Here is a 12,461-nt window from a genome sequence, read left to right as displayed (position 1 = left end):
TTGAATTTTTGTTTTAACTGATAAGTACAGAACAGTGTCCTGTGGATCAGAACATGCTGATAAAAGTGTATCTCTTTATTCCAGATCTAAGAGACTGCAATGACAGAGAAGAAGCATGTGTTTTTTCCCACTAGATTTTACAGGAGACATTTCACTTTTTTTCTGTTGACATTTTTTCTGTAACATGAGCCATTTATACACTTAAATTCTGATTTTTCATTAAAATCTTCTCTCACTAGAAACACTGGAAGCTGTAATAACGTAACTTTTTTGCCATTCTGATCACATAAAAATGATACAACAGTAAGTGCGCAGTCAGCTATGAATTATTCAAATCTATGCATTAAGATACATTTATCTTCTTAAAACAAGTACGTGCTTAGCTACGTCTTTGTTCTCTAATTTTGTTGCAAAAGATGAAGCTGATTTAAAATGGACTGTCTGTGCTTTTCATTGAATAATGCTGAAAATTTTTGTGGTATAGATCACCTGACTATGCAGTTTTTTTGCTAATGACCCAGAGGAATTTATACTCAGTGAAGATATACAGTGACCTTGGTTCATCTTTCTTAAGTACACTGCAATAATGCATGTATTTCACAAGTGCTTTGCTTAGACAGCTGACTTAGTCAAAATGATGTGGAGAAGGCTGAGTTTAGTCAAGAAAAACACAAAACATTAGGAAAAATGAGGGACTTAAAATAGAAAATAGTTTTAGCAAGAAAATGGATGATTCAGAAAAATTACAATGAGATGAGAAGACTTCTATTTCTAGAGCAGTAGTACAAATAAAGATCTAGTGTGACAATTTGTAAATCTTGTTTCCGTTTGATACCTGCCTGGTAACCTAAATTGGTGAGCCACTTTGATATCTGCTGCCCTATGCACATACGGATGAATCCGTAACCTACATACATCCTTCACAGAGCAGTGAAGCACCAAATGCTCCTGGGTGCTGAACTATTTTTTGCTTCTTTCATTTGTGTTACCAGGAGGGACTTAGCCAACGTGTGCTTATTCTCTGTGAATGTATTGTTTTAAAATTAGGTGAATTAATGATTCAGTGGTTGTGGGCACCATTCTTTTAGCAATATTAACGGAATTTCTCTGTTCTAGTTTCTCTTGAAAATCCAAGCTTTTAAATTTCCTGCCTTTCCTCTTAAAGGAGTTCCAAAAAAAAAATAGGTTACATCGCAAAAATATTTTAAAAATGAAATCAGTAAAATGAATATTTTTGAAATGTAACACTACATTGGAAGCTAAAGTTTTTAAAGGCTGTAATACATTCGTGTGTCATTAGGAGAATTCAGCTGGTGAGTTCTAATACTACTGCTGCGTTAAAAATATTTTAGGTCAAGCTTATTAAAGTCTAACACAAATTCACAAGCCAGCTTTTTGTGAGTTTTTCATGCATTGTGGTGAAAAACATAGAATATTACTAAGAAAATGGAGTTCCTCTCATCAGGGCATCCAGTAAAGCTATGCAGCTCATTCTTGGTTAATCTGTGATAATAAATGTTGCAATTAACAAAACGATTCCTTAGAAGCTGAATGTGATGATAACAACATGATACAGTTTGCTCACAGTATCTGAAGCCTTTTATTCTCCTTAATCCCTAAGCTCATTTTGGCCTAGCATTATGTACCCAAAAATGCATTTTTAAAAAATTCTCTGGGATATTATCTGGCAGCCACTTGAGAGTCCACGTTAAATTTAGATTAGAAAAAAGAGAAATGTTTCAAGTTGACTTCATAGAAAATCATTTAAAGAGAAAAATACAACTTTTTTTTTTTTTTTTCCAAGATGTGGAATGCTTCTTGTATTCTGAGTAGGCTAAAATACTTAAGAGAATTGAGGCTTCTTGGTGCTCAGGAAGGTCACTCCCAAATTTGGGTGCTTCAAGTGCAGCTCAGTCATCACCTTTGATTTCACTCTTGAATTCTTGTGCAAAGTAAAATGAGAATTCAGTACAAAGAGGGTGTCTAATAGGCACATGTTCCTCACCTTTCATGTACTTGTTGCCTCAGCTGGGACTTGGGAGGGAGAGCAGTTTCTCCCCACTCAGGAATAAACTTCAGCAGACATCATTTTTGCCTATAGATCTCTCGTTCCCGTTTCACACTAGAACATGAGTGATGCTTGATTTCAGTCTTCAACTCTTCGTGTTCCTGTTTCACTACTTGTATTGGTATGTTCCTTGGTGAAGGACGCTGAAATCAGCACACAGGCAGAGTTAAACAGTAGCAGTAGTAATGACAGGTCTTTGTCACATTTCATGTGACAAAAGAAATAGTAGTTTAGATACTAATTCAGGTTGGTGTCTAGCACCTGGATGGAGTGAGCAGCAGAGGACAAGAAAAGGGTTATTGTCATTGCAGAAAATAAACCTCCCAGACTTTAGCTCCCTTCTTCATTATTCTGACCAACTCACAAAATCTGTTTTCTCCAAGCCCATTTCTGCATGGTCAGTGCCCTCTGCTTCATAGAGTCATGCCCTTGCCCTCCTCTCCAATTAATCTTGCAACTGTGCAAGCCATAGTTTCCCTCTGCCTGTCTACAGTCCTCCTCTAAAATCCATACCTTTATTTCCTCCCACCCGTTTACTCCACCTTTTACATTCAGGTGAGATATTTTCTACTTCCTTCCCACGTGCTAGTGGAGAGGTCACACATATATCAAACTGAAGATGCGCTTTTCACTCTAAGTAGCTGGTGCAATTCCCACTAAGTCTTGAGACTGTGCGTGTTTTGGTTCTTAGTCCTAGCTGACAATATTTCTGCATCTCACTAAAAGATGTTGCACCTCAAATCTAATGTGTACACATTTTATCCCAGTAGATGTCTTACTGGTCATGAAGATATTTCTGTTCTCATTTCTTCTCGAAAAGGAATGTAAGACCATTACTAAATGCAGTGAGAGAAGCAACCCAGTCTTCCATTGTACTGTTTCCTTTTAGTTTATGTATTTGTTTTTCTTTCCCAACAGCTCTGGTTTACACACAGGTGACAATGTTACAAAAACAGGACCTGGAGGCCTTCCAGACATGAGACAAGTGCCAACCGTTGTGATCGAATGCGATGACAATAAAGAAAATGTGCCTCATGAAGCTGACTATGAAGATTCTTCCTGTCTCTACCCAAGACAGGAAGAGGAGGAAGAGGAAGACGAAGATGAGGATAACTCATTATTTACAAGTTAGATGCATTACATTTTTCCTTCCTCATTTATTGAAGTTTTCCTCTGAAATCTCAATACACGAGGGAAACACACGGCCTGTGAATTTTCTTTCTTGACCATGGCTTTTGCTTTTCACAGGGCTTGACTACATGGGGACATTTTATAAATTAATCCAAAATAATGAGGAGTATGAATTTAAACTGATTACCCTAATCCATGTGAATCCCTGTGTGGGTAGTTCTCATACAGAATTCAAATGACCTTTTTTGTCTTATCTTAGTTCGCTTTCAAACTGACATTCAGATTCACTATCCCAAGTGTCAGTAGTATAGAGAAGCCCTGATTTGGCTTAAGTCAAGATCAGCTCAGCAGGGTTACTAAAGTGCCACAGATAGATAATCAGATCTTACAAGCATAGTCAGTATTAAATCACATCAGAATCAGTAGTTTACGCATGCTTTGAAAGGGAGCATGATCAGAGAATAAAACCCCTAAATGCATACCAAAGTATAGAGGAAATAGTCTTTAAATTTCTTTAAATTTTGTACAAGAAGAAATGAATAAAAAGTGGGGGAGGATCTTATTTTTCTTCCTAGCAGCACATCTACTTTAAAAGCCTATGGTGTGCAATTTAGATTATGATGGTAGAGAGAACTGTGCAGATGGTCGGTATACAGATGCTCTATTCTGCACAGGAATGCAGCACAGTTCTGCTTTCCACTCTGATGCATTTTACTTTCTAAACAATGTGAGAGTATGTGTGGGAGTAAGTTGGTTTGTGTTTAGATCCCAGTTTTTTTCTCTGTTCTGTTTTTATTCTTCAGGTTTTTTTAATCTATAAACCTGAACTCTTGACTTGATCTTACAAAACCGAGCAAATGAATCTGATTTTACCATACAATGTTTTTGCATGAGGATAACTTCTTTTACCTTTCTGGAGTCATTTCATATTTGTATCATTGTTACTCAATCTGGGAATCAAATTTGTATACCACATGCTAACTATCTAACTACTGTGGTCAGTTCTGTACTGGCCTCTCTGTAGAGGTGCTTGTATCAGCACAAAATGTATATAAAATGCTACTGCTGGATTATGTGTGATTTTATTCCAGTTTGATGTGGTCCATAGTAGTGGCAAATTGGGCTCAGATATGAATAGGTTAATTGACAGCTGTATCACAACTACAGTTTGGAGGGACTTGTGGCCCCTTTCTAACCTCTCTGGGAAAAGACCCATCTCTTGTCTTGGTATGCCATCATAGGACTCTCTCATGAAGACGAGACACCTTACTTTGTGTGTGACACAAAGGACATCTTGTCATCCTGCAGTTTGAGCTGAAGTTTCAGGCCATTTAATTTTTTTTCTTCTGAAAACCAGGAGCAGTACAATCACACCATTTTTAAAGCACACACAAGTTTCTAAAGCTGGCATATTTCACCATCTCAGAATCTTACCTTACCTTGCAAGTGAAATCAGAGTCTTTTGTCTTAAACAAAGAAGCAAAGGAGAACTGCATTATCTGGCATTCTCCTGACAAAGTCTAAAACCTCTTAGGGGCTTGCAGTCTGCTTGTGCCTCTCTACCTTGCTCAGTCTGCTTTGGATGTAAACCTAGGGAAGGAGGCTTGAGCCGTGGAAGACCACTGGTTTTTACACTGTCTTTGCCACTGCCACTGCCTGAGAAGCAGTATCAGCTAGTATACTTAAAGGTTTATTCCGCTTCTGATAGACTTTTGATTTTTTTTTTTAATGCTAACTTGGGTATCTTGGTGTTAGACTGCAAGAGAGAGATACCTCTCTCTTTCCACGTGCTGTAGCTCTGCTGCCCTCTCAGAGGATTAATTATTCATTCCATTATGAATTCCAAAACATTATAGATGCTACTAGAAATTATGAAACAAGCCCTTATTCTCTACACCCCTCTGCTGAGCAATATTCTTTTTCCTGTGTAACTACAAAATTCATCCTTTCTGTATTATGACATGAATTGAGGCTAACTGAAAACCACAAGTTAATTGATGTCCCTTTTTCCACAGTCCATACCAGTGTAAATAAGAACCTAGCACCCTCCCTTGCCTGGTACTTCCTTGCCTGCTTCTGTTGAAATGAAATGATGACACCTCCTTTGGCAGAGCCTCTCCTCTCTCCCACAGGTTCCCTGGCAATGAAAGTCTGCAGAAAGGACTCTTTAGCAATCAAACTCAGCAACAGACCTTCCAAGCGAGAGTTGGAGGAAAAGAACATCCTCCCTATGCAGACTGATGAGGAGAGACTTGAACTTAGGCAGCAGATTGGGACAAAGTTAACAAGGTAGGTGATTAATGTTTTTTTAGCTCTTGTTTTTGGAAGTATGCGGTGGGACACAACTTTTATCTGCATTCTACAAACATTTGAGATCTGTTTGTTCATAATATTCAAGAGGAAAAGCCATGGGGAAAAAAGGCTCTAAGAATTAAGGCTGCTGTACTGTAACATTCCATACAGAGATTTCATTTTCCTAGAGTATCGTACAGGATCTGTGGTTATGTAAGTACCAGAATGAACTATGTGGTTTAGTTGTTTCAGGGCACTGTTGGGATGAATTCAGCTTTGATAACATTTTGGACTGTAGTTATAGGTGCCATTTGATAATCTATTATTTTGACCAAAGGACAGAGGCATAACTTTCTCAGCTGTCTGAGTCTCCATTGAGTAGCTGAGTCTTCTTCTGATCCAAAATACTTCTGTCCTTCAGTATTTTTTGCTGTGTCAGGCTTGAACAGATTTACTTTCATAGACTCTTTCCACTTCATAACAGCATTTGTTCACCAGCTGTTCTATTTTTCTGTATTGTATGGAACATAGAGGGGTGCCCATTAATGAAACATTTCCATCAAGGATTGGTAAAGCAAGGCCAGGTAGGAATGTCTAAGAACTTCCTGTGCTCCAGCCATGATTTCTGCAGTTGACCTAATGCTGTTACGTTATCAGCTCGGTAGTATGCAGAGCCAGTGAATGCTGTTGGTTGCCTGCTGGTTTAACTGAGAGAGCCACAAGGAGGACTAGCCAGTTTTCCATTGGCTTTTTTTTTTTTTCATGTGGTGGAGGAGCATCTTTTTATTGCAGGGATGTATGGACACTGCTACTATGTTCATGGCCTGTCTCATTTACCTACTCTTTGGAATAAACTAACCATATTGTTCCAGTCTATCTTTGGAAGTCTTTCTTTGTGCTGAATCACACTTAGCCTTCTCCAAAACCTGTCTAATTCTTCAGTATTTTTGTGAAGGTCTTCAACAGTGGTGACCAGAGATGGTGCTGCATTGCTGATGGGCACCAAAATTGTTCAGTCCAGTCTTTGTTCAGCCTAATACCTTGTTAAACGGCAGTTGGATGTGAAGCTCATGGTCCAGAAGAGCAATGCAGAATAACAAGGTCCCAGTCCTGGTCTCATATAATTAATTTAGAACCCTTTGAGGTGTGTGAGGCGTTAAATTTTTTGTCTTTAGTGAATCGTAATCTGTACTGCTTGACCCCACAATGACATTTAAAAGCATTTCTACTGTGCTGCCCTTTAGCCTAGGTTATCTGGGTCTCTCAGAAGTTTTACAGCTCTGTCTGATGATGGCAAATAGTGTCATTTGCAAATGTCGACTGTAACTCACTGTGCTCCAGATGATTTTTTATTATAAATATTTTATCTCTCATCTCTCCAAAACATGCGTTTTTCCCCACTAAATTATGTTTCTTCAGCATGTGTCTTTTTAACATGGGGAAGCTAATTTTGGCAATACCCAGAATCCTTCCTGTGTAAGCCCCCTATTCTCACAGTGTCATTATTTGTTTCCCCAAGTGCATTTGTACTATTAGCTCTGCTTATTCAGAGTCTGAGGTATAATGCTTGAGTTTGCCTTGTAGCATAGCTAGGACTTAGAAGTAATCACATATGCTTCAAGTAATTAAAACTGTGTATATACAAACTCAAAAAATAGCTGAGCTATTGCTGGTTCATTCTCATTTGTTACTAGTGTAACATCACTGAAATTGGTAGAATTTCACTCGCCTTATCTGGAATAATGTACTTTCCACTCTGACCTGTTAACTGCAAGTGTTTACCATTCAGTATCTCATCCTTTTGAATAATCAAGAAATGTAAGGAGAAAACTGCTTTCCTCATCTCTAGTATGCAAAAAACCACAGATGTTTCAGCATCAAAAAGAAGGGTACATGTCTTAACAGTGCCTTATATCTAAATGTATCGATGGATACAGGCTGACAAATATTAGGTTGAAATAGAGGGAATATTTCAATTTGGACAATATTTCTTTGCATCCAGACTTCATTACTCCATCTGTCTTTTGCCATTGCTTAGCAATTGTCCCACAGTAATGCAAATGCCAAGCAAAATTAAAGTGGTGAAGCATTTATAGTCTTTAGAGAAGATGTGAGATGCAGAATATAATTGCAGATGGCAATTTTGGATTTCAGAGGGATTTGTACTGTTCTACCAATGGTCCTCTATGGTTTAAAATAACCAGCCAATGGAACTGCTTATGCTACTTACAGAAGTAAAAAAGGCAGAATAAAAACTTCAGCAAATAGTTATTGTTGTCTGCAGTGGATCAAATAATTTTCAGCAAGAGGCTGATTAGGATACTTCAGTATTTATGCATAATCCTCACAGTATTTAGTTTAGAAGAGCTCATTAGCTGTACCATTTGGCAGATCAGAATTTAGTACTATAAAGAGAATGTCATTTTAAAAGAAGCTTATAGACTGGCATATTGAGAGATTGACCATTGGCATACTGCATTGGACCAAAATCATCCCAGGTGTAGTCCAAACTTGTTAGAGTTGCACCAAGAATCAACTTGGCTGAGAGCTTTTTGTTCGTATCCTATTTAAAAGTAGCATGGAACCTCTGAATCTCCAATTAGTTGCAGAAAATTGTTATGATTCTATTATTGCATCCGACAACTGGTAGAGAGACTCCAGAGCTGACTTAACCATGTAGCTGTTTCCCAAATTAGGAGGATAGTACCCTGGCTTATATTAGACCAATTGCAGGGATGAGGCTGCAGGGGCTATATCTTACAGCAGAATATGGCCCACTACACATCTGAGTATTAGCTTAGCCATGAGACAAATTAGGACTTTTGTGGCCTACCAGAGTAACACTTCACTTGCGATCAGTGGCGCAGAGTCTAGTTGGAGGTCTGTAACTAATGGTGTTCCTCAGGGATCAGTTCTGGATCCAATCTTGTTCAACATCTTCATCAGTGACCTGGATGAAGGGATAGAGATCACCCTCAGCAAATTTGCTGATGATACAAAGCTGGGAGGAGTGGCTGCCTCATCAGAAGGCTGTGTGGCCATTCAGTAAGACCTGGACAGACTGGGAGAGCTGGGCAGAGTCCACTGATGAAGTTCAGCAAGAGCAAGTGTAGGCTCCTGGGGAGGAATAACCACATACGTCAGTACAAGTTAGAGGCTAACCTCCTGGAGAGGAGCTCTGCAGAGAAGGACCTGAGTGTCCTGTTGGATAACAGGTTGGCCATGAGCCAGCAGTGTGTCCTTGTGGCCAAGAAGGCCAATAGTATTGTGGGGTGCATTAAAGAGTATGGCCAGCAGGTCGAGGGAGGTGATCCTCCCCCTCTGCTCTGCCATGGTGAGGCCACATCTGGAACACCGTGTCCAGTTCTGGGTTCCCTTGTTCAAAAACGGACAGGGATCTCCTAGGAAGAGTCCAGCAGAGGATGACGAAGATGACCAGTGGCCTGGAGCATTTCCCGTAGGAGGAAAGGCTGAGAAACCTGGGATTCTTCAGTCTGGAAAAGAGAAGGCTGAGAAGAGATATCATAACTGGTTATAAGTATCTAAAGTGCAGGAGTCTAGTTGATGGGGGGACTGTTTTTGGTGGCATGCAGCAATAGGACAAGAGGCAACAGACAGAAACTGTAACACAGGAAGTTCCGTACTAACACAAGGAAAAAGTTGTTTACTGTCAGAGTGATGGAGCACTGGAACAGGCTGCCCAGAGAGGTTGAGGAGTCTCTTTCTCTGGAGATATTCAAGACCCCTCTGGACATCTACCTGTGTGACCTACTGTAGGGAACCTGCTTTAGCAGGAGGGTTGGTCTCGATGGTCTCTAAAAGTCCTTTCCAATCCCTACAATTCTGTGATTCTATGATTCTTGTGAATGTATTGTTTCACTGATGTATATCCCGTTTCAAGGCTTAGTAAAAGCAGGCCGAGGCAAAAATGGACCTTACTGCAAAGTATGCCTGTGCCATAGACTGTTTGCTGACAGTCCTTATGCAGCAATTGCAGCAACTAATTAGAAGACCTTCTCTTCTAAACAAACTAGAATGTATTCCTCCAAAATGTGACACTTAACTATGTAACCAGAAGCAAAAATAGTGAATTAAGATGCAGAACCACATGACTTGGGGATAGGAAGCGGATGCTAGAGACCATGTTCTTGGCTGTTAAAAACCCTTATAGTTCCATTAACTTCTATTCTGAAATGCAGACCATCTGCACGAATAAATCTTTAAGTGGGTGTAGTTTTCTTTTTGCTCTGCCTGCTGAGGTTCTTCCAATCTCCTCTTCCATTTTATCTCTCTGGTGCTTGCATATCTTCATAGCTGCACAAGAAGTGCATATAAATGGCCATAAGCTAGCAGGGAAAAACAAAAGTGAAAACAGGACCCTGAATATTAGGAAGCAGAGGGAGAAGTCCAGTTTCTGCCTTCTGACCATCATTCTGGCTGTGTAATGTGCTGGGAAGCACTGGTTCCCCAGTCATTCAGGTTAGAGCAGGATGGAGGGACTGAACTTTGTTTTCTGTGGAAATCAGTGAGATGACTGATACTGTCTGGGCTATGACTGTGAAATAAGGATACAGATAGGAATTGGAACTGATCTTGGAGGCACTCCTGGTGCAGTGACAAAAGACATGCCCTGTCAGGAGCCTCTGGCAAGGAGGAGGGCCAGCACTGATGGGCAGTGCACAGCAGTGCTGCATGTCTCCCAGAGACTGCATGACTATCCCCTTCCACTGAGACAAGTGTTCCAGTGCCAGTCCCTGCATTTCTCTTTTCCCAAGGAATCATAGTGGTGATTTTAGGAGATCACACAAGCTTCTTCTGTTGATGCATTATTTAGTAAGCACAAAAGCCCTTTAGAGAAGATGTGTCTATATATTTCTTTATAGTTATATGCTGCTCCAGACTTTTCTGAGGACTCTACACTCCCTTGAACTGGTTTCTTTGCCTCTCTTTCACAAAGCCTCTGCCATACCTTGAGACGTGTCTTTAGACTGTGGACAACCTGCCATTCATCCTACAAGAGAGGCTGTCTAAAGCACAGAAGGTTTTTTTGAGTTTCTTAGCCCTCAAACATAGTGAAGAGACTCGTCAGCAGTTAGATAGAAGAGTCTTGAAGCTCAGATTTTGGTCCGCTGCTTTTGAAGAATCCATGGCATTGTTCTCATCTGCTTTCACTGAATTGCTTCCCTCATGCCTTTTCAAACCTCCTAGAATAAGATCAAATAATTATACAAAAAAATCTAATAATGTAGAATGTTATGCTTCACTTTGCCTAACAGTCAGAATCAGCGTTAAGGGAGTTTGTTGTTTCTTGATACTCTTCATTTTATCAGTGTCATGTCTATCTCATCAGTATACTCCTGTCCTCCCTAGGGCAGAGGACAGGCTGGCTGCAAGTCACAAGGCAGGGAAGATTAAAGGCTACCCAGGTGAGCAGTGTGTGTCAGGGGACTGCTGCTGATCATCAGCAGATGCCTCAGGCAAGCCAGTAAGATTTTGCATTCTGTGTTGTGCTACTGCCAAGAGCTGTCAGTTGTTAGAGTCATATTTAACCATATCTACTGTGAAAGCAAAGGGAGATGGGGTAGGGAAGCAGCCTTCTACACATTAACTAACAAAAATAATTAAATTAGAAACAAATAAACCAGAAAGTATCTTCTTGAAGTTTCCTGACATTACCTTTTGCCTCTTCTGTGATTTTGAGTGATGGACATCCAATTCCTCTTCTGAGGCCTGTGAGTGTCTTACTGGGTATGTTCCTTCGGCTTTAAAGCAGTGAGTCAATGGCAAGCTGTGCTGACAGATATACAGTAGTGCACTGCATTGTTTATTGTATAGCCTTAGATTTATGCACTCTTTAATACATGATGGGGTGCTATCCCTACAAGAGCAAGTGGAAAATATCAATCTGAAGCAATATAAATAATACACTGGAATTATCACAAGACAAAGAATAGGAAGTAGGAAAATGGATCAGAGATACTATCTATTTAGTCATCTGGCTGTAAATATGTACATATGAAATATAGACATACACACCTGCCAGATGTGTTTATAGTCCCGTTGATGCTTTGGAAATAGTTCCACGATGCCTGTTACTTAAAAATGTAGCATGAAAAGTCATAAATCTTTGTTATGGAATGGCAAGTTTGACAGATGATGGTTGCCTACTATCTTGATCAGAAAAGTAATCTAATCTCCACACTTCACAATCAGTACTACGTCTTCCTCAGGTGTGCTAAAAAACACTGCCTAGAAACAAATCCTGAGATGAAATGAACTTGGTGAATTGCCACAAATATAAAAAATTGCCATTGATTTTAAATGTCATCTGGCTGCTGTGAGGTTTTTTGCACTTGCTCATATCAGCTGCCTGTGTGTCTCTCTCTGTGAGGGTGAGTGTGGAGGAAAAAGAGCATTGCAGAATGTTTCTAAACAGAAGAACCATAAGGAAAAGTAGAAAACATAGACAATACGGGACAAGGAAGCTTTTTCGGAGACACAATGAAGTTGGCAGGTGAGTTACCAATGCTAAGGAAGAGCTGATCTGCAAAGGTAGTTGGATCGCCTTCTTGACTTGTCTCCAAAATTTCCTTCCATCTTGAACATAATACTCTTGGAAGACAGTCCAGTAGCTTTGGCCAGTTGTGGTTTTCAGGGGGACAAACCCAAATAAAGAGCAGCATGATGAGATGTTATCATTGTGTTAGTGGCCATTCTCCTTCAGATGGATTGTTAGAACATGGTCATAAAGAAATTGCTTGTAAAGATTAAATTTGACTAATGCTCCAGTTTAGTAGCTCAAGCATTTGCTTATATCTACAAAACAGTCCCTAATCTATTGATTGCACACATCACTTGTCAGCTTGCTGTCACCAGCCCTGTCCCATCCATATGCTGTGTCAGGTGTCAGCAGACAGAGCACGACTCCCCTCCCTGGCCTCCCATCCTGGGGCTGTGCTAGCAGGGCTGT

At 40.0% G+C, this 12,461-nt stretch overlaps 1 protein-coding gene across 8 annotated transcripts in view; it reads left to right on the top strand.

The window, feature by feature from the left end:
* PHACTR1 (phosphatase and actin regulator 1) overlaps nt 1–12,461 on the top strand; it is a 304,922-nt gene that overhangs the window by 248,058 nt on the left and 44,403 nt on the right. For all 8 annotated transcript variants that reach the window (XM_021385729.1, XM_021385727.1, XM_021385728.1 and 5 more), the window contains 2 exons: nt 2,987–3,195; nt 5,332–5,488. In XM_021385729.1, the coding sequence (XP_021241404.1) occupies nt 2,987–3,195; nt 5,332–5,488 (366 nt within the window). The remainder of the gene's footprint in view (nt 1–2,986; nt 3,196–5,331; nt 5,489–12,461) is intronic.

This window comes from Numida meleagris, chromosome 2 (assembly GCF_002078875.1).
Source record: "Numida meleagris isolate 19003 breed g44 Domestic line chromosome 2, NumMel1.0, whole genome shotgun sequence".
Classification (NCBI taxonomy): Eukaryota; Metazoa; Chordata; class Aves; order Galliformes; family Numididae; genus Numida; species Numida meleagris.
The sequence above is the reverse complement of the archived record's forward strand: the minus strand, read 5'-3'. Positions and strand labels throughout refer to the sequence as shown.